A 23,253-nucleotide genomic window follows, 5' to 3' on the forward strand; every position below is an offset into this window, starting at 1 on the left:
TTTCCTGTTTTTGTGAAAGTGGCAGTTTTCCTACGAGGTCACAAATGGTGGGCATTTTTGGGTTGGTCAAAAAAGCCTCCTCAAAAACTAGGACCAACAGGTGATCTTTGAAGAAATTCTCTGAATGTAGAAAACCTCTTAAAACCCACCGGCTTGCCCAATTGAGTGAGTTCTAAGCTGTTTAGATTGCCTACACAAATATAAAGTTTTAAACTCAATATGGACATGCTGCACATCATTACATTGGTTAGATTCTCCACACTATAATCGTTCCGCTAATTTTATGCCTGTCACATAGATTCCTGTTCCAAATAAAGGAAGTTTTATGGTAATATACTGTATCTATGCCAGGGGCCTCAAACTGCCAGCCCGGGGGCCATTTCCAGCCCTCCATCCTCCTCCGTCCAGCCTGCAGCATGATTTCAAAAATATAATATAATAAAAGCACAATTCTATTTCAGAACATGTAGTTTGTTTGTGTGCAAAGGGTTGATAAGAAGAGAGCAGGTTTTTGGGTTTCATGATAAAGTGGTGATAAAAGATATGTGGCCCTCCTATGAGATGACAATACCAGCAGTGGCGAGTAAATTGTAAAGTTGACGTTATTTGGAGAGGGTTTAGTGCCATAATGTGCTGTGTATGTTTGGCCATCAGGTGTCTTCAGGCCGGGGCTGCTCATCCATTTCAATATCCCCCGTGGTCCCAGCTGACACTGAACGCTGCTGAACTAAACCAAGACTAAACTGAACTAATCATTGCCAATCTTCTTTGCCCTAAAAGGCACCCAGCTGTCCTAATATAACTGCCACATTTAATTTCCATCTGCCAGGACATGGCAAGTGAAGATCGAGTGATGAGAGCTGATTAGTGGGAAGTGAGCCAGTTTGACAAGGATAGATTAAAGTTTGGCTGGTCAGAAGAGCAAGGACATTGACATTCTTGGCAACATACAGAGGGACAAGTCTGTGAATGCAAATATTTTGCATTTCACAACTTGGTTCTGGATATTCGTCTTGAAACTCTGAGGTGTGTTTTCTATTTCTCGTTGATTTTTCTTCGACCAACCCTCTTACACACTACAAACAAAAGCCTAATCCTCATCTTTATCGCCTTTGATTAGTCAGGCAGAGTTATGGCCTGCAGAGTGCCTCTACTTAGAGATTTTATTTACGCTCACGCACACACACCAATGCCGCTCAGGGGTCAACACGTGTGAGCGGTTTGATTTTGTTCTCCCCTGATGTGACTCGCCCCTCTAGCAGACCTAATTTACCTACACATTCCTCCAATTGATAAGGGTTTATCTGTCAATTTGACTCAGTGACCCAATCAGGAGGCCCCAGAGCTGCATGCTAACATTGTCAAGGTCATGATCAACACAAACACGCATGCAAAAAGACACGACTAGCAAGGGAAGTACAAATCAACAATATTATTAGACCTGGAATGTTCTGATTTTGTGGGATGTATACAAACACAAATTAAACTGCAATTTAGTTGGTTTACAATCCATTACTGGATCCGGAGGCAGCTGGATTATCATAGGAGACTTTCATTCAGTATACCTGACGGTTAAATTTCCCAGGTTGGGTGTCATTTGTCTTAGTTTAGCATATTAGGTATTTGTGAGTTGTTATGTGCCCCCCTGCTCTTATCTGACATTTATTTGAATTGTGTTATCCTTTCCTTTGACTTGTACCCCGTCTGGTCTGATTGTCATTTTATATAAAGGGCCCAGGTGCACCACAGTGTTTCAAGAACATGGCACCAGGAGTAGTCATGTTTCTCTTGGCTTCAGTTCTGTTGTTGTTATTTCCTTTATATCTTTTGGTGGTTCTAGTGCGCCAATGTGTGCTTGGCTCAGGGTCTCCATTTCTTTTTGTTAGGTTTGACAAGCCACTTTTTCAAATTAATATTCAGATCTCACCTCTTTAAGATGAAAGGGCTAAAAACTTGCATTTTCTCATTTATATGCAAAAAACAAAAATGTATGTCATGACAAGCAATACATTACAAGGTATTAAAATCCCAATAAAAGTTCTGTACATAGTGGCTTGAAGTACTTTTACTTTCATTTTGTATTTTGATGGTTTAGGTTTTATACACACCATATTTTCTTACTACTTCCTGACTCTGTTTGAAATATCCTAGTGACCATGGGCCAGTTTCACAAAGTTACTGGTTTAGATCTAACAAACAGTCATATTTTAGATGGATGTCTGCATTCATCTGCTTTCTAGTTTAGTCGTAAGTAAAACTCGTTCTGGGTAAATTCTTGTTCTACAAAACAATTTTGGATCCTTGTCATCAAATTTCAGACAGAAACCTTGGAGCATTATTTGACAATGCTAGTACGTAGTTAAATTAGTACTTATTTTTACTGATGGGGGTCTTTTATTCTTTTAATTCTACCTCACGTCCATGTGATTTTTACTGAATTTATTTTTGCCTTATTGAGTCCTTAAATATTTTTAATCCTAGTTCCAGCATTTTGTAACTTTGTTTTGAAAAGTGCTGTATAAATAAATTAATAGTTAATTGTTATTATTATATATTTTTCTGTCACTGGTCAGCTAGTGCCACTGATAAAAACTTCACTGAAATTCACTTCACTGAGTTAACATTGTGGTGGGGTGGAGAACTTCTTAAGCTTAAAATGTGTTAATTAAACTGATCTAAGAGCAAAATTAATATTAGTCCAACACTATACACCAGTCTGAAACATCTTTGTGAAACTGCTCCCTTGTGTTCAAAATTCAACTTTTGAAAGGTCATAACAGGAGTACTAGTTACGCATAATAACTATTAATCTGTAACCTATTACATTTCAAAAGTGATCTCCCCAACACTGACAACAAAAAACACAATGTCTACAGATTCACACTGTAGTTTTTTGACTTTTTATTATCCTTTATTGAGCTGAATTAAATTTACTGTAGCTTGTCATTCATGAGATTACTTGGAAATCCTGTGAAACTTAATGACTCGGTGGGTGTGAAGTGTGTGTGTATGTCACAGGTGTGTGGGAGATGAAGTGTTATCATTATGCTGTTAATTACTAACAAACCAGTGCAAACACTGAGTATTGTTATTGTAGAACTTTCTCAATCTCTTTTTAATGATGGTCACCTACTTTCAGGCACACACACACACGTACACAAATGTGTATCGCATCGCTCATTATCCACAGAGACAGTCTGGTGCCCGCTCTTTAGCTTTTGTATTTGACTGCTCATTGTTATCAGTCATCAAGTCAGACACAGATATGTTGTTTGTCCTCCTAAATTCTTAAGTGCAAGAAATGATGTGCAGCAAGTGTTCAGTGGGTTTGAATGTGGGTGTATGAGAAAGAGAGTTTGTTTGGAGGTATTATGTGTGACTATGTATATATTTATTTTATATTCATTTAAGGAATTAAATCTGTTACATTCAATAAAAAGAAAATGAAAGCGCAACAAAACATTACTTTATCAGAGTTGTGAAACAAAAAGTAAACATTAATGCACACAATAATTCACATTACACATTCAAAAGAAATGGCCTTCTCTTTGCCTTCATTCTTGTGCACATGTGGTCCCTGGGCTTGTGTTTTCCCATCATCCCATGGCTCATAAACCTGAGTTGTAGTTCATCAAAGGCAGCTCGCACTACAAGCCTATTCCCTAATTGGTGCTTGAGCTTTTTAAATTGCTTGCGTTTGCTAGCAGTCTCTCAAAATGGTCATCTGACAAATTTCCCCCTTTTAAAAATAGTGTTAAGAATAGTGTAAAAGTTCTGCATGAGGCATGTATCCCTCTCTCGCTGCTCACTATCTCTGCTCGCAAGTGGACGTCCCACTCTAAGGCAAAATAACGTTTTATGGGTGGAATATTTTATTCGCATATTTACATACATAATACAAAAGTTAACTCAACACACTTTTGCAAAAGTCAACTTTTCAGGAACCTGGTGGGTACAGAACTCTAACTAAAAAATAAACGGCAACCGTTCACAAGCAATGTCCAATAAGAACTTTGTCTACATGGCCATCGTAACACCCATAGTGATTGTCTCCTGGCCATGTAATGGTTAATGGAGCAATATTTTTTCCTGCTTGATGAAAGTAAAGTTGTCTCATTGACACGTCCACCTCCATCAGAGTGATTTCTGACTTTGGTTTGACAGCAGTTATAGAATCTGTTTTCTTTAGTCAGCATTCTTTGTGAATGCTTAAAATAAAAGTTAGTTATTTTTCTTTAGGAGACCTACATACAATTGGCACAGCTTACGTGTCTAACCTCTGATGTAAAACATGTACTGTAGATCTGTCTGTTCTCAGGTCAGAGGGCTGGCAGCTGTTTCACATTGATGTTTGAGACAAGGGATAATAATGTATTTATTTACTGTACAGGTCTCCCAATTCACCTTCTTTGCTCAAGGGAACTCTGAGGACTGTAGCTGTAGCCATGGCCCAAATATTTACACTTCTGCTCATGTTTTCTGCCTGTGATGCAGAAAAGCTAAAAAGTCTCCAGAAAGGGGGATTTGGGAATTTAATGCTTTGTAGTTTTGCAATATTGCTACAAAGGCAAAAGAAAAATCTCAGTTCAGTTTTTTCATTCCTAAATACATTATCTCATTAGGATCATGTGACCTCACCATCCGTCTAGTTTATATATAACAAGTATATAATTCATGTATTTTCATAGTTGACGTTTTGTGATATTTGCTTATTTATATTTTATTTCCTAAAAAGAGATAACCAACCTTTTTCCCCTTCTGTACTATCAGGTAACTCACCTTCGGAGGAGTCAGAGGAGCGCGACAAGGAGCCGAGGACGCTGACCTACCCCGCATACATCGCCAGCCTGCTGGACACAGGTGCAAAGCGCATGGCAGCCGGAGTCCGCATGGACTGCACCAGCCAAGGCCAGTGCCCGCGCTCCTGTCACCTCTGCCACATGAGCCCGAGGGCGTTGCAAGGACGGCAGCAGTCTGAGCCCGTCCTGCTCCAGATCACCAAGGCCGCACCCATCTATGAATTGGTGTCCAACAATGAGACCTACCAGGTGTGTACAGTGTCTAATGTCTGAAAACACCAATTTCTTACAGGGTACGTTATATCACTTTCTGTGACACCCTTGAAATTGGTTGTTGCATCTTCTCTCGTCCTCCTGAACTGGATTATCTCACTTACCTTTCATTGGAATGATTAAAGGAAGCGTTTATTGTCCAATGTCCTTGTCATCCCAAAATCAAAGTAGTTTTACTTTAATGTAAACGTTTCCACCATTTTTTCTCATCGAAGCTACTTTAACATGAGAGGACAGCAGTTAATAAAAAATCGAGGCATTAGTGTGGGGGTGGGATCATTAAACATTACTCTACAGTCTATTAACTGGCATCCTGCAATGAAACTCACCATGTGTTTGTGACTTTATGTGGGTGATCCAACCTCATGGCCTCATTATGAAACAGGTTACAGAAACAGAGGACTTAATAGTGAAGTCTTTTCCTCTTGGAGTATCGTGCCTTACTGTGCTGGCAGCATGCTGTGCCATAATCTGCCGTACTGTGCTGTGACTTATTTGACTCTGTCGATACTGTACGTCGATACCGCACGTCGATACCGCTTCTGCTCTTCCAGCAGGACGAAAGGTCGATACGGTGCTGTCCACCAACCCTGGGGTGTCAGGCTTTCATCCTTAAGCTCAGGCAGATGGATACAGCTGCTGTTATTGACAAAAGCTGTTGTGGAGGTTGCTGGTGCTTGACTGTGCAGCTAGACACCATGCACAGGCTACATTTTGAATAAATTAGCTTTTGGCTTCATCCCGATTACATGTGTTTACTAGGGGTGTGTATCTGTGTATCTCTGATGAATTGGTGTATATAGGTATATTTATGTATTTTATTTAGGATCCCTATTAATAACTATAACTAACTATAACTATAAAGTCAACATCTAATGCAAAAGCAACATTTTGTACTGCAATTTAAGGCAGATTTCATATTGATTGAGCTCAGATTTTAGGAATATTTACTTGTTTTTTGTTAAAGAATGAAAGTATTTGTTTTGAATATGTATTACAAAAACAGTAAAGGGACAATTTCAAGAGGAAAAGGGGCCAACATAGAATAAATGCTCTCAAAAAGAAAATACTTAACATGTCATAGAGAAGGTCATTATATAGACTTCACCAGAGTAAGCTTACATGTGAATCTGAGGTCGGGCCAATAAATTACGTACACATCAGATTATTTACAACATAACACAGAGCTCGGAGATATCAAGTCCAAAACAACCACAGAGGTGCCATTAATTGCACCCTGAAGGGGAGTATGAAAATATAATAGTATAGTGTATATATAATAAGTATAGTTAATACACACTAACACTTATACATATATTATTTTATCTTATAGTAAGCTACCTTACACTACACTAATTAAGACAATTGACCTTTTTCACAGCAGCCATTTTGACATGAAATAGTAAGTTAAACACAGATGTAATCAATGAAGGTTCTGTTCCATTTAGTATAGCAGAGCCTTTTTCCAGTGAGCCAACATGCACAAAACAGCACCCTGACTCTGTTTGACCTGAATGGAACAGAAGCTCAAATAGAAGAGAACAGATAAAATTACAAATAAAGGTCTAATGTCAAGGTCACAGTGGACAGAATGTCAGTTTGGTGGGAGACTTGCAGGGAGGAATTAGTTTGATAACAAAGTCCAAAATATGGGAGATGGTGTCTTTGTGGCCTAGGGTTTAAGGTGTTGACTATAAAGTACAATGTTCCTGATTCGCATCTGGTCAGAGACACTTTGTTGCATGCCGTTCCCCATCCCTGTTTTTACCTCATTTCCTATTCTCTCTCCATTTTTCCCTCTCTAGTAAAGACATAAAATGCCCCAAAACCAAAAATGTTGGAAATATTTTTAATGTCCTCATTTGAAGTAAAAACAACAATATAAAATAGCTGATGAGATAAATTTGAATATTGCATGTTCCAATATGACATGTGCTTTGAATTTAGGTGTTGTGTTTGTTTTTGTCTGCCCCCCCCCCTCTCTGTAGGCTCTTCAGGAGGCGATGATGAGCATGCTGTGGTGTTCAGGGAAAGGTGATGTTATCGATGACTGGTGTCGGTGTGATTCCAGTGCTTTTGGCACAGACGGACTGCCCACCTGCGCCCCACTTCCCCAACCTATGTTAGTAACTTAGAATAATATTACTTTTCTCCAAACACATCACTATAAAATGGGTTGTGGTAAATGCCATCACCATCCATCATTTTGCTGGCAGAACTCAGTGTCCTGCTGCAGTGGTCTCAAGTAATGTGCCATCAGGATGCATGGATTTTCTACCAAAGATTACTTAATGGGCCACAAACATGAACTGAAACGTTCAACCTGAATATTGGATGCAAAATTCAAAATTGTATTTCACAGATTGAAATTGGAGTTTTCATTTTTCAAATTCAGTTGTCAGGGTGCCACTTGGCCAGAGTCTCTGTTTGAAGTAACTGTTTATAATTACTTATTATTATAATTAAATATCACAGAGCTCAGTTAAAGGACATACAATGAGTGCAAAGAGATGAAAAACCACCACAAAGATGCATGAAACAACTACAGAGAGATGCTAAACAACTACAAAGACACCCAAAACTACAAAGCAACACAAAATTACCACACAGACGCAAAACAATGACAGATAAGCAAAACAACTACAAAGGGATTCAAAACTATCACAAAAAGATACAAGTCTGCAAAGATACCCAAAACAAACACTAAGGAGATGCAAAATAATGACAAAGAGGTGAAAAAATACACAGAGACCCAAAACAACAACAAAGGGACACAAAACAACAAAAAAGATACAAAACAATTTAACAGAGAAAACAACTAAAAAGGCCACAACCTTTGTAGCCGTACTGTCTTTCAGTCTAAGTGTCTTGTTGCTATGTCCTATGTAGACACCAGTCTATAATATGGGGGAGGGGGGTGAATTTGTCATACATTTTGTTCTCCTCTTCTGTTTGTGTGTGCTAATCAATGAAATGAGCAGCAGTATTGAAAACATGGGTCTTAATGTCACATAGCTGCAGATGGCCGCTCTAGAATAAGTCAGACATCAGGGGATAAATGGTCATATTTTCTGTTGACAGAAGTGTTTGTGACATTGCAGAATATGTTTTCATTAGGTTGCAGTTTTGCACAACACTAGGGGTAATGTTAGCTGTAAATTACAGTAATGAGACCAGTTTGCTGACAACATCTTTCACTCAGTGACCTGGTTTTGCATCTCTGTCACTCTGTTGCCAGGCTGAAACTGTCTTACACCTACGAGCCCAGCAGCTCATTGGTCATCATGGAGTGGAACCACACCGAGCCACCAATCGGCGTGCGGATTGTCGATTACCTCATCAGCCAGGAGAAGGTGACAGAGAGGACCGACCACTCCAAAGTTGAGACAGGTACGTCAGTCCAGAGCTGCCCACATCAAGAGTTTGGCCATTGATGATAAACAATGACCAACAGTTGGAAAATGTGTGAAATAGGCTAATGTTTACAGGCAAGCAGTGATGCATAGGTGTGGTTAATGAAAAAAAATGACAGTCCAGAAAGTAAAGTAAAATAATAATATATTAATAAATAATGTTTGCATTCAAGACTCCTTAGTTACGTTTATAGATCTAGGACTTGACCATCCACTTACAGTGACCAAGTGTCATTCTCTTGGACTCTTGTCATTCCTTCCTCCAGCCGGTTCCTCCAGCTCACTCTCTGTGTTTCCAACATTTACCGAACCAGCAACAGGGACTGTTGATGTTTTGGATGTGCAGAGATGGGTAATGAGTAAGTCAGTTGGCCTCAGTTTGTATGGACAGCTGTTGGCCACTGTTCATTATTTATGCTGGCTCAAATCATAAACCTCCAATTTGTCAGCACCATGTGGCCACATAAGCCTAACTTGTTTTATCTAGTCTACCACCTGGAAGAAATCCTCGTCCAAAGGTGAAAAGGAGGGATTTCGTCATACTAGGTTTACAGTTTGCAAACGAGTATTTGCCACATTGAATATGAACCCCTTATATTGCTGCTGTTGTGGGAAAAGCTTGGTACTTTTGTGAATTTCGAAAGACTTTTCCTTGTAGTTTGTGAAAGTGTATTTTATACAGCCTTACATGAACTGATTATTTTAGTGTACATCATCCTAACTTTGTCCAGGTTTATACATCACTCCATTTGTTATAGACCTATTTCACTTGTAGTTTTTAAGGCCTCCACAAGATGGTGTACACAAGTAATAATAGTAATGAAGTACTGACGTATTTATTTTGGTTGGACTGATTTCATAAAATTATCAGCTTTGTACTGTATTTACATACACATTGTTATCTAATGTACTACTGTAATTGCGTGCAGTGTTGCAAAAAAGGAGCCTTGCAATTTGTCTTACTGGTAATGACAAATTAGCCATTTGACTGTCTGACATTCTTTTTAATCAGTGTTCACAGTAATTGACAAATATAAACACAAAAGTGTTTTAAACTTTACCGTAAAAGTTCTTTGCCTTTTTCCAAGAGTCTTTTTTCCATAATTGTTTTCAAAGGGTTTTATATTGTTTTATTCTTAATCCACATGGATTTAGTTATTTGCTTATTAGGGTATGTTTTCCCTTGTGTTTTCACTAAAAGGAGGAAATCATGTAAGCAGCCACAGGAGCAGCAGGAGAGTGTGTAGCTCTGTCATCCATAACCGAGAGCACAGCTTATTTGGCTGGACCTATATGAGTGGAAGCTGGCAAAACAGGGGCAGTTTATTTTAGCAATAATGACCCAATCCATAATGGAGACTGTTACAGTTCCCTGTGAGTACCAAAGTTTGTTGTAGCTTAATGAGAGAATAAACTGTATTAGTCACAACAGTGAGTATCATTAATCAATGCAGCAGATTCAGATGGGAGAGGAAAGCAGAGCATTTTCTTTCTTAGTGCTATTATAGTGCATATGAGCTATAGGTTCAGCATTAATGTTCATTTTAGCTACAGACTCAAAAAACATTTACCACTCCATATCTATAAAAAAGTATGGATGTCAATGGTGCTGTGTAAACTCTATGTACATTATATATAAGAGGAGAGGCACTTGATGGTGCTATTGTGCAGCTGCATTTTGCCTATTAGTAAAGATGCACATTTCTGGAATGTGAGCGCCCCCTATTGATATTGAAACATTTTCTTTGTTGTGCTCCTAGGATGAGTTCTAATATCACTTTTATAGAAACTCTTTTTTTTCAGTTGTAGTCTTATTGGAGTGAAGTACTAAATTGTGAAGCATAATGGAACACTGTGGACATGATCTCCTGCCTAGACAACAACACACACTAGAGTATTAGTTGCAGCAGATTTGGGGAGGGCCCATTCACTGGACCTTTTTAGAGACCCAGCCATTTCTATAGGTGTGCCTGCCGCCATCTCTAATAATCATTAGAAAATGTAACCATAATCATATATCAACTTTACACATATTAATTATTATTATAACCAGTTCTAGTATTGTGTTGTCCTAAAGTTCTGCATGTAGTTTGTCTGAGTTGTGTTGCTGTACCCCATGTATCCCAGTACAGTTATTGTCAAACACCGTACTGTCTCTCCATTTTATTACTTTGAAATGTGTTAAAACGTGGAAACTGTAATACAAGTGTTACACAGGCTATATCATTGCAACAGTCTAATCCTGTGCAGGCTTTATGATGCTGAAAAACATAAAACTTTCCAGTTCCAGCAACTTTTTAAAGATTGCAACTAACTGAATACCGCTCGAATGCCGAAGAATACCATGGAAGGCAGCCACCACAGCGTTCGGAAGGTGAGCGGTATTCAGTTGGTTGCAATCTTAAACTCACCACTAGATGGCACTAAATTCTACACACTAGTCCTTTAAAGAAGGACCAACCTACAGCTGATGCTGTGCTTTAGTAGTACACATTCCTGTATTTCCAAACAAAATTATAATTACCACAAACAAATTGCCACATTAAAACCCGGGGCTTCTGGGGCCCCTGGAGATTTGTGGCTTAAGGGGCAGTTACTGACTTTGCCAGGGTTTCTTTTTCAGTGAGCATATTCATATTTTTGCTTCTGTTGGAGTAAAGGAATGGAAAGTGCACCGTCGGTGGAACCTCTGTGCTAATGTATAGTGACTGCAAGAGGACAACTCCAACTTAAATTCAGGGGAGCATTTTGACGAGCAACAATGAAATATCACTTTAATGGCAAATATGACCTTTCATTTTCTGTTTTGGAATTTCGGAACGTAATATCTTCCTGTGCCTTTGAACAAATCGTCTGTGTCAGCTCTACATTACCGCTGTGTTCCATAGCCTAACAAAACAAATGTTTGTCCCATACCCTAATTTGTGCTGTCAGAGCGATAAACAGAGAAGATGAAAACGGTGGACGCTCAGATCCGGCATGGCTTTCTGTGGTTGAGAGAACATTTTGCGGCTGCAGTGCCTTGATATGATGTTTACTCAGACTTCAAGTTCAAACAAACTCCTTATCTGGCCACAAAGTCAGTCTTTCAGGCCACAGAATAGTACTTTGGTACGACATCAAAGTTTACAGTTTTTGGAGAGAGTTAATCATGATCAGACATATTGAAAGAAACATAATTTCTCTGTGACGCAACAGGAACGGCTGCAATCTCACATACAGATTAAGTCATTACTGCTAAAATAACCTGCTGATGTCTCTTTGTTGTTATCAGTTAGTGGTTGATACAGATATATGAAAGAGGAATATTCCAATCAGATAAACAGCCTCACAGCAAATGGTCTTATATCTAAAAAGATACTGTAACTACCATGGAACTTGGAACCATGGAAATTAGCATTGGTGCTGGGAAAGAAACAGAAACAGAATCTGTGGCACAGGAATATTCCACTCATGAGTGGATTGTTGCTGTCATGCTGAGCTTTTCCAGTTTACCGATTCTGTTCTGTTGTCTAAATAAGACAATGCTTGTTTCCATGGTGTCATGCACTTTTGCCATCCTCATTAAACTAATGGAGATCTCTTTCTTACATAAGGAAATGTCTTTACTATCTGTTACCTCCACACTCATTTCTTCACATTTTCCAGCCACTTCCAGAGCTAATCACTAGCTCTGTCTAGGCCCTTTGGAGATAGCATAGATAGTATGCTGCATTCATACTGGAAAAACAGACTCTACATTAATTGCTTCAAAAACGAACTCACAGACACACCGTCCTCCTGGAAGGGATAATCCATCACTGCAAAATTGAAGCAGAGGATGAATTTATCAAACTTGCTTGTTGCCTAAAGCCAAATTTAGTTCTCTCTCCACCACCTGAAATGCATGACTTTGCACTGTAAAAAAAAAAAAAAAAAGCTGAGTTTACAACTACTCTAGTTATGCTACTTGAGCAGTCTTTGAGAGTAAATATGCCTTTTATGTATGATATGCACTTTCATGTCTGCCCTAGGATGTTTGTGGCTACTTTTAGATTAGTACGTTTTGGTTTTGTTTTTTTCGACATAAGATCAGCAAGTATTCTTTCACCTTTAGGTATTCTATACCTTATTAGTGATAAGAAACACTGTATGTTTGTCTGTATAATTCAGACTCAAACCAAATTAAATTATTACCCAGAACTATTCTAAAAAGGCACCCATGAATATTTGATGTAGGGGGAAATTTGATATGAGCACAAAATCTTAAAGTTTTTTTTGTTCTTTGAGTGACTCAAACATTGTCCTTTTACTAAATATTTCAGAGCTGTTTTCCCCTAACAAAATAGATACCTAAGACATGTCAGTACATTATAAAATAGCGTTGCACACAGTCCTCTACTATTTCATTATGAGTTTTTTCTGATGAAGTTAGAAGTAGTACGTGAGAGATTAGCATCTGGGCCAATAAACACACATGTACCTTTCTGGTGCAGCACATGAATCAAGTCTACCCTGCCCTGCAAAAGACCTCCACGTCGGCTTAGGACTGTGCACTTTAGGACTAAAGTGCATGGGCAGCTGTTTTGACTTTGTGACCATAAAGAGATATTTGTTGTTGTGCTGTTGGTTGCAGTGTTGGGAGGATCTGGATTTAGCAGCATCCAAGTTTTTTCACTTAGAAAGAAGCTTCTTCAGTGGGAACCATTTATGTGATGGATAAACCTATTTTGGATTATTTCTTAAAAAGTAATAGTGTCTGCCTCTGAAATATCATAAAATATTAAATCCCTTGACTGTAAAACTATTAAAAGACTACTTAAAGAGGCCTTCACTTTAAAATGTTACAAAGTGGAATTGCAAAACTAGTAGTTTAAAACTGTACAACAACATTTAGACGAGTGCCAGGATTGTTGCTTTGGTGTAAGTGCTGACCTCTAAATCAATAAAACTGGTAAAACATTAACAATTTATGATTTGTTTTCCTTCTCAAATATTTAGTTGTAATATTGTATGGTGATACGATGGAGGAGAGTCTGAGCAGTTTGTAGTCTTTATGTGTAGATTCATGTGGAAAAGAAAAGGATCTATTTGGAGGCTTTAGTGCCTTTTTTTCAGTTTTTCATGTAGAGAAAGTCCGGATGACAGTTTGTACGAGAGCTGGTATCATAAGCTGTCAAGCATAGCCTACAGGTTGGCAGTATACTTAACAGACTCAGCAGTAAGTACAGCAAGCCCTGAGGGGAAAACGTCAGTCACCACCCACGCTGCTTAAAGTCACACTTTGTCACTATATTCAACTTGTTTTTTAGGCCACATGGGGGCAGCTGAACAAGCCGTAAACACAACATGTACCTATTATCATAAATGTGTTGTGGCAATAGTTTTAGCAAATTTACAAATCCAGCAGACACAGAGCAATATTCATTTTAAATAGGAGTTAGTCCATTTGATATAAGTAAGTCCCTTAATCCACTCTCTTTTTTTCTTTTTTTTCTCTACTAACTCCTTAGTGAAATATCTGGCCTCTTACCAGGTAAATTCTCCACTATTTTCACCAGTTAATTACCTTTGCTTTTCTGCCATTTTGTGCTAGGCAGATAGCATACAATGGGTGTATCAGAGCTTTTTTTGCTGATAACAGGGTGATGAGAGCAACGGGACTGAATCAACTGAATTTGCAGGCTGTAACAATGGGCTAGAAGCTACAAGACTCTGTAATGCTGAGGACAACTGTGAATTTGTCACTACATATGTGCTCATTTGTTCCATTGTAATATAAAGATACTAGCGCAGCTTTACCTTGCATACTATGCAGGATTGTCCTAAAAAACAAGGTATAGTCTCATACAGAAATAATCCCTCTCAATCATTACTTATGATGACCCACTAGAAGGTGGTGTATGTTGCTGCAGAAACCCTGCCCTCTGCCTGTATTTTTTTATTATTTTGTTGTGTGTTGCCCCCAGCCATGAACAGTGCACAGGGTGTTATGTGTGGACTCATAGCAACCAGATTACACCGCTGTCTCCAACTTACTTCTGCTCTCTGTCTGTGTCATGGATGTATAAAGCACTGCAGGTCTGTGCGTCTGTTTGACCGAGGGCGGAGCTGAGCTACACACACACAACAGAAAGGATAAGGAATGTGCATGGAAGGCATGGTTTACAGACGTGAACCAACTGCATAGTGTGCCTTAGGTTGTGATGCTTTCATTTCGATCACAGGTAATTAGCTTGGTTATTTTCAGTGCAAAAAGTCAAATAGGTGAAAGTTTTGACAGTGTCAGAGAGTGCAAGGCTGCGCCATTGCCCTGAAGCTGTATGCACCAAACTCAAAAACACCACAGTAGAAATTATTTATTCATTCATTCATTGCTAATGTGCAAGATAAATATAGTTGTGTATAAATGAAAAATAAAAGAGTTCTCTGATATGGAGAGATGGTGATGGCTGATGGCTATCCCTAACATTTCCACCCACTGGAAAAGACACATTAAATCTTGAGAGCTACACACAAAACCTTCTCCTGGAGAGAAATGAGCCAGCGCTGCATCCAGAGAAAGCTAAACTTCACATCCTTTCACCTCCTTAACGTCTGCCAGATACAAAGAAGATAACCTATTGGCCTGGGGATTATGAAGTTTACTGAGATCACATTCCATAACTTGGGTGTTGAAGTTGTCAAAACTTTTAACAGCTACCTCTCAGTGCCATTTGGACTCTCCGATGTGCGAAATTGCCCAGCGCAGCTCTAATTACACTGAGTGAAAGTTATCCAGCTCTGTTTGGGGTGGCTCAGCTGCATTCAAAGAAGATAGAAAAACACTTAATGGAGGAGAGACTGATCGGAGATTCCCACCTATTCACCTCATCACCTCATCTTCAGCAAATGATTGACTGCTTTGGAGAACATGCAGGCGAAGGTGGCCAGGCATGGATGTTGTGTTGAGTTACGAGAGAGGACGGCAGAGGGGAGGGAATGAGGGGGGACCACCAAGAAGAGAAGAGAAGTGCGGGAAAGAGAGAAGGAAACAAAAAGACAGGAGCAAGGTTGAAAAAGATGGAAAGATCTGGAACGTGTACGGTGTGGTTTTGATTTCAGCTGTCAGTCTTCTGTCATCTCTCCACAGATCTCCCTTTGGCTGCCTCGCTCCCCTCTCTCCTTGCTTTTCCTTCACCACTCCCTCATCTTTCCTCTTATCTCCTGTTCCTACTCTCCATCGCTTTTCTCCAACTAGAAATCCTTATCTCCTCACTTTTAATCTTTTTCTGCCCACCTCCTTTTTTTTATCATTGTTTCCTTGCCTATGCTTATTTCTTCGTTTGCCCCCTCTTCTGGCCTCCACTCTCTTTTCTTTCTTCACCTCTGTGTTTTCCTGTTCTCCTTTCTTTTCATCATCCTCTTTTCTTTCATTTTCTTTTTTACCAAAAGGCATCAGGACAGGGTAAAACACAGGTCAAACAGCATTGGTTGGATGAAAAGTCGACAATACAGTCACTCAAAATGTTTTTTAAGCCACCATATCAGTCACCACACTATATAGCGCTTAGGAGGAGCTTTAAGGCCATTTAAGCTATTTTTCATCACAACTTCTTTATGACAAAAGAATGGCAAAACCCCCAGCTCTATGAATGTAGGCTGCATTCACAACATTGTGTTTTACAGGATAATAAATTTGGAGTTGTGATGGATGTATTGCTGTATCTTTGCACCATCTTTAATGATACTTTAACGGGCATTGATGTAACTGTGTAATGTGGTAATATAGATCAAATGGAATCCCTGCTCTAGATAAGTGACAAGGGAAATCCATCAAAAAGAATATATGGACTTGTTTTCTACAATTGCTTACATACTGTATATCAGTGGAAGATATTTTAATAAGTAAATGTCTTTCCAGCTGACTATGGTTCTGGTGATTCTAATGAACCTCTGGATCATGACGGTGTATAACTTAAATTAATGCTATCAATCTTACTAAACTTTCTAACAAATGTGTGCGGTTTGTTAATTTTGTTGTTTTTTTAAAGTATCTTCCCTCTCTCTCGCTGGATTAACAAATTCAATATCTGACTTTTTCTCTTAAAGCAGAGATAGTACAAAACTACAGCACAGTGTTATAAAATAAGACCCAAATGTGGGATGGTGAAAATGCGATGGATGAGGAGATAGTGGTTGTACTACATCCAGAGATAATTTCTGTTTTTCTAATTTTTTCCCTGTTACATTTTTCCTCTTACATATGTGTATTTTTCCCTGCTTCTCTACCACCCACAAAAGCTGATGTGGTTGGTAGAGGAGTAGGGAAAGTTAAATAGCTATGTGAGAGTACTGACTAAAGGTAGAGTCTTTTCATCGAGTGCTTATCAATAGTTTGCACTGCATTTTGCATGTTGACCCAGTATAAATTATTTGTTTTCACACTTGTACCACTGCTCTGTTTGGTGCTACTTACAATATCAGAAATATTTCTTCCCCGAATTTAATTCCCGAATGGCTTGCATGATAAATTCCAGAAGGACAGTCAAAACAGAGCATCCATTTACGGGAAAACATCTGAACAGACACTACTGATCATCTGTGGAAGAAACAACAAAAAAAGACCAAATATCTGCCCTTTACTTTCTCTGAAGGATCATCAGAAACAGATGTCGGAATATCCCACTTTTCTACAAAACATCCTTAAAGCTGTGTTGTTTATACACAGTTTATAGTCGCTGACAGCTGCACGGTTGCATTTGTGTAATTTTTTTTTTTCTTGTTTGTCATTATGTAATGTTAGATAAGACTACATACATACAGCTGTTGGTTATAGTATCCAGGACTCGGCTAGATCTGCAGCTGACAACAGCTTGTTTGTGCAGTAATCTCTCCCTTAACAAGCTTCAGGCACACAAGGTGAGATCATAGTGTAAGCGCACACATACACACACACGCATATGCACGGTCCCCAGTGTGGAAGCTTCATGAATAGGAAGTCTGCTTTAAGTCAGGGCACCACTCGGGTGGACCAGTCTCGCTGTGAAAACAAACATCCCCTGGGCTGTGAGCAATTCGATGATGTAACAGCTTTGATCACCCAGCGACGGCAAGGTTTGCTCAAGGGTCAGTGGTACAAGGATTCCAATCAATAAACACATTACTCACCTATCTACATCACACACACATACATACACACAGACACCAGGGGTGACCGGAACATCTGTCTCTCACCCAAAACCTAAACCAGGCTGAGCTTCCTCTTAGCACAAGTCACTTCCTCTGAGCTCCCACTGCTCGACCCTTCCCACCTGCTTTCTCTTTACTGCAGTAAGCAGTTTCATCTTGAGCAATCAAAAGTCGGTCTTTTGATTGCTTTGTAGCTGGGTGTAAACACTATTATCGCAAACACATAGGGTAAATTTGAACCCCACCATCTATCCAACCATTTTCCCCTGCTTTTCTGGAACATGTAGGTCCCTTTTAACTAGCCACATTGTTGCTACGCCTGGGGAATCCTGAAGCATTCTTAGGCTAGACAAGATGTGCAATCCCTCAAGCATGTCCTGGGTTTGCCATCAGCCCCCCTTCTACTTGGATGCACAGGAGGGTGTGTATAATGGATCCTAATCAGAAGACTGGACCACCTCAGCTGGCTCTCATTAATGCATAGGTGCACTTTGTGCCTGCCCACTATATGCGCTACTAAGGTTGCCCCCAAATGACACTGCAATGAAAACAGATTTTATATTTGTATCCGTGATCTTATTCTGACTGACCCCTAACTACTGTATGTGGAAAACGTTCTACAGTGCAGGAAACGTTCCTACAAAGGTAGGACCTGAGGATCTTCTGGACAGGGGCCCAGTTCGCCCTCACTGCATTTTGAGGTTTATCTAATCTAGCAGCTTCCCCAATCAACTGATCCAACTTACCACAGGTAGTCATCAGTTGATAGCTCTGCATTTCTCTTTACTCAAGTTTTGAAGACACACACTTCAGATCTGATGTTCTGACTGCAAAGTCCATCATCAATCTTTGGCCTTGCGCTTCTCTGCCACGTACACTTGTGAAGTGCCTCAGGGTTGAACATGGTGTTGGTTAATCCATGACTAGTAAAGTGCAATAACAAAATACCTCTTGGTTTTAAGATCCCTATCACTCCAAGTTTCTCCATCTTTGCCAACATGAGCATGGATATTCCCCTATGAAGTTTCAAGTTTGAGTCCTTTCCAGGACCCCACCCAGGGGCTTCCAAGAAGGCTGACTTCTCTGAACTCCTATTCAATACATAAACAGATGGGAGTCAGCGCTTTCCTCTCTAGAACAGGCATCCCGCTCGTACTCCAGGGCAAAAATCATCATATAGCCGGAGACTATTGAGTATCCTCACATAACCCGGTGCTTCTTTCCAGGAAATTGAGATATTCCAATCTCTATCAAGTAGTTTTGGGCCAGAATAAGTGCTGGTGCACGTTTACATGCACACATACTTTCCACTATTATTCCGAATAAGACAATATTCTGCACTTGTTAAGGGTCATGTCAACAGTATATTCCATTTGGTTATTCCTAATTAAGCCTTATCCTGAATGGAGCATTTTCCGATTAAGACACATCCAATAATCAGGTTTTAGAACCATTGTTTGGACTGTGTCTCATTTCGTGTTTTACCGCAGGTCGTGAGAGACAGCCTCTTGCCCAATTATGGTCAGCTCTGTGCATTGTAAACAAACCAACTAGCCAACAGGCTAGCAAGGCTGGAGTAGAGATGCATGACAAGTCAGAACTGCATATGTGCCTCCCCCAAAGGAGAGATGACATTCCAGGTTTCAATAGCCAGTTTATGGAGCCAGGGTCAAACCACCAAAGCATATGCTGGCCCATGCCTGCCTTCAAGCACTTCCCTGTGTCAGGATTTGTCATCATGGGAGACTCAACAGCTTACCACATGTACATTATGATTGACATATGATACATTCAGATATTTTCCTATGTTGTACTTTTATGTTACATGGTTTAGACCATTAACAGGCTAAACTGCAATACAACATGCTGTACAAGGCCTTGTTAATTTAAAGCCCCAACTTAAAATTATTTTATGAATGGTCCATAACTGGGTCCCTTTGATTGTTGTTTTTTCCATTGAAGATATTTGAAATCATCTCTCTAGGAGCTCAATGTTTTCCTGAGGTAAAAGAAACGACACATAATTTGCAAGGAATGCTGTCGTGCCAGTGTCTTACTTTTTCTGCTGGGCATCCGGATGAGGAATGACCTAATACATACAAAGACCCATTACTCATATACACTCCTCTTTCTATATATTTATTCAGCTGGTTATTGATAGTGTCAGATTATTCAGTTTCACACTTTATTCTGAGTTCTGAGTCCCTTGACCAAGGACAGATAGCTAATGGGACAAGTCTTGTACAACAGGGCAGTACAGCAAGACTTCATTAGATACGACATTAGATATTTATTATATTTATACTGTGCTCACAGTCTTATTCATTCATTTTATTTGTGTCATATTATTGTATCACATACATGAGCTGTGTAATTCCTGACAGCAGCTTTGAACTGCCAATTACAAATGGGTACTTTGGTTGAAACCTCGGTTGAAAAGCTGATGGCCCCCTCTAGAAGATAAATTTACCATGTGTCAGAGGTTAAACTGTACTGATAAATCAGTCTTGCTGGCATATGGTGATGGAATTACTGAAAAACATTTCAATTATAGCATTCCGGTACTGTCTGATTCACCTCCAGCCCTGCTTATGTCATTCTCCATGTGGATTTGTTAATCTGTAAATACCACACACAACAGTCTCTGTTGCCCTCTCCAAACACCTCTTACAGTGCATGCAAATGAACAGCAGAGCGCACTGTGCTTGTATGGTCTGAAAAGGAAGGCCTTGCATTGCATTTAGCTTGAGCACCAGTTGCCACAGTATTAGTGAATTCCAGCAACTGAACCCTTACTGTTGCAGAGTTAGTGTCTAGCTTTGTCTAGTCAAGGTCACCATGACCGCCTAACCTCACAACCATTTCTGAACCATATATTAATCCAGACTAGAAAGCATTAGAAATGAGGCGCCAGGTGTAAAGATGGTGAGCTGCTGTGCATCCTTTTTGTAGCTGGAAGTGTAAATAATTGTTTTTTATGTAGAACAGAGTCAAATACATACATGCGTGTAAGTGGTAAATTATTAATATCTGTTGAGGTAAGATAAAATTTTTCATACAGTATCTGGACAATGTCTCAGTTTCAGTTTCAGTCACAAAAGTTTCTGTTAGCTATGCCAGTGGCACGTCTACTACTTTCAGTCAGTCAGTCAATCATTCCATAGTAAAATATCTGAGGAAAAAATTTGTGATATTCAAGGTTTTGGCATGATGAATTGTAATACTTTCCAAGCCTTTTCATGTAGCACCATCAGCAATTTAAAATTCATATTTGACCAGCACTTAATCATCAGTTCACTGCACTTTCTGTTTAATGCTGATGCTGACATGCAAAACTAAGATAAGAAGAGAACTAAGACCTTTACAAACATTATACTTGCTAAATACCAAACTAGTCCTCCAAATTAATTCCAAAAAAACACATAGAAACGTTTTCCATGCAGTCCGCCATGTTGAACCGCTACAGTAGCAGTAGTTTCTACAGTAGCCCAGAACGGACAAACCAAACACTGGCTGTAGATAAGGAATTTCATGTTTCAATGGCGTTAAATCCTACACATTGGTTATTTAAGGTTTGGTTAGGTTTAGGCACAAAAATTGGTTAGACTTGGTTAGGGTTAGGATGTAAGGTTGTGGTTTGGTTTAAAATGACTACTTCATATAGGTAAGGGAACCTGTGTTGTCATGCTTAATAGACACACAATTATGGTGAGAGAAATAAAAAAACAGTGACTTGAAACAAATGGAGAACCAGTCTCCCACAACAATGTGTCAGCTTGCTGGTTTGGACTAAAAACCTTTCCCTGAGGATAGGGAGTTTGAACCAAGAGTTTAGAGTTGTCCCTGATTGTCAGTGAAGAGGAAAAAGAATGTGTTGTCAAAAAAAGGACTGAAGGATGTATAATCACAACAGAAGGAACCTGACCAACTCCATCCACTGTTAAGTTCACCACTATGCACAAAACTAAAGCTGTGCTTTTATCAGCACAGCTCCTTAGGTGCTGAAAGGATAGTGGCTGGCTAAACTGTCTCCACCATCATCTCCACTGTTGAGGAATACCACCTAAAGTACTGGTCAGATCAATAGACGAAAACAGCCAGAAAACAGGTATTAGTTTTGAAGCGTCAGTAAAACAGAAAGGTTCATAGTGAGGCTGTTGGCCTTGATGGATCGTTGTAGATTTAGTTCACAAGTTCATGGAAAGTGGGAAATCTGCGTGATTTGACTCCCTAGGGGGATTGTGCTTCACTAAGCACGCAAGGAAAAAAACACTTGGATCCTGTTGGTGTGAACTGAGAAGTAGAAGCGTATCGGTTGCGTGAGACGAACGACTGATGGACAGCCCAAACACTCCAAAAGCACTTAAAAAATTTTGTTAGTGTGAAATGCCCATAAGAGAGGGGGGCTCAGACAAATTGTGCAAGGGAAGGCAGATAAAGAAAGAGGGAGGAGAGGGAAAAGATGAAAGAAAGCAGAAATGTTCAGAAAAGCCAAAATCTTGACCTTCCACACATATAAAGACACATATAAAGCACTGATATGTGGACTTGCAGGTTTTCTATTATTGTTTATTGTAACTGTAGAGTTGTTTACAAGGTATGACAGGCATGCAGCCTTTTCAATCAATGTTGGTGTGTTATTGACTGTTGTATCCCCCCGTTTTGTCCAAGGTGTTTCACTCTTTTATTGACATATTTGGCCTAATTTACAGTTGCCGTGCAAAGCACTCTCACGGCAACTGCTATCAATTTGGTCAGATGCACTTCTATCAAACTCTAAAACAATTCATCGCCTCTCCAAAGATGGAATGTTCAATGAATTATACTGGCGTGACGCAAGTGGCAGCTCAGCAGTGCACATATCAAACACAAAGAGAGCACACATGATTGGAGGGCTGTTCCTCCTTCTCTTCCACACAAGGCCACTTTTTAAAATGACACCTTGAGGCCATCCAACCTCCTTCATCCTCATCTTCCTTATCTTCCTCTTTCTGTTCCCTCTATTCAAAAATTACCTTCATATCCAATGGGATGTTGTTCTTCAGAAATTCAAAACAATCCTTTCTGTGTGGCCAATCATTATGGTCTGGTAGTGGTTGTGACCAGCACTGAAGTGCCAAAAAACAACAGTGAAGGGTTTGTCGGTGATCTGTTGTTGTTGTGTTGCTGCTCTCTTAGCCTTTTATTCAATGGAAAGGTAGACAACCAAGTCCAGATGTTATTTGTTAAGAGTTTTGCTGCCAATTGTGTGTGTGTGTGTGTGTGTGTGTGTGTAGCTGCCAATTACAGCTAGTTACAAGGAAGCTGTCTGCTTTAACAGAAGTGGATGAATTCCCAGGCAGCCCGTAGTGAAACCTGTTATAGGATGGAGAAAAGAGAACATTTAAGCTGAAGTGTTTACCTTTACAGGCAGCATCTGTGTGTGTGTGTGTGTGTGTGTGTTGTGTGTGTGGTGTGGTGTGGTGGGTGTGTGTGTGTGTGCGCACACACTGTTAACTTCCCATTAGCTCTCCCCCACTCTTTGCCCCACTCTTCTTTTGCCCCCTCCTCTCAGTTCATCAGGTTCATGATATGTGCCTCTGTAAACGTGACTTTTACTGGATGACTGCTTTCACTGT

General features: G+C 39.6%; 1 protein-coding gene across 1 annotated transcript in view; it reads left to right on the plus strand.

Annotated features, from left to right (window-relative positions):
- Positions 1-23,253, plus strand: part of astn1 (astrotactin 1) — a 374,129-nt gene that overhangs the window by 321,459 nt on the left and 29,417 nt on the right. The window contains exons 18-20 of the mRNA XM_035669982.1: positions 4,771-5,048; positions 7,061-7,194; positions 8,311-8,462. Coding sequence (XP_035525875.1) covers positions 4,771-5,048; positions 7,061-7,194; positions 8,311-8,462 — 564 coding nt within the window. The remainder of the gene's footprint in view (positions 1-4,770; positions 5,049-7,060; positions 7,195-8,310; positions 8,463-23,253) is intronic.

Source organism: Morone saxatilis, unplaced genomic scaffold (assembly GCF_004916995.1).
Source record: "Morone saxatilis isolate NCDOM2014 unplaced genomic scaffold, NCSU_SB_2.0 Contig23, whole genome shotgun sequence".
Lineage (NCBI taxonomy): Eukaryota > Metazoa > Chordata > Actinopteri > Moronidae > Morone > Morone saxatilis.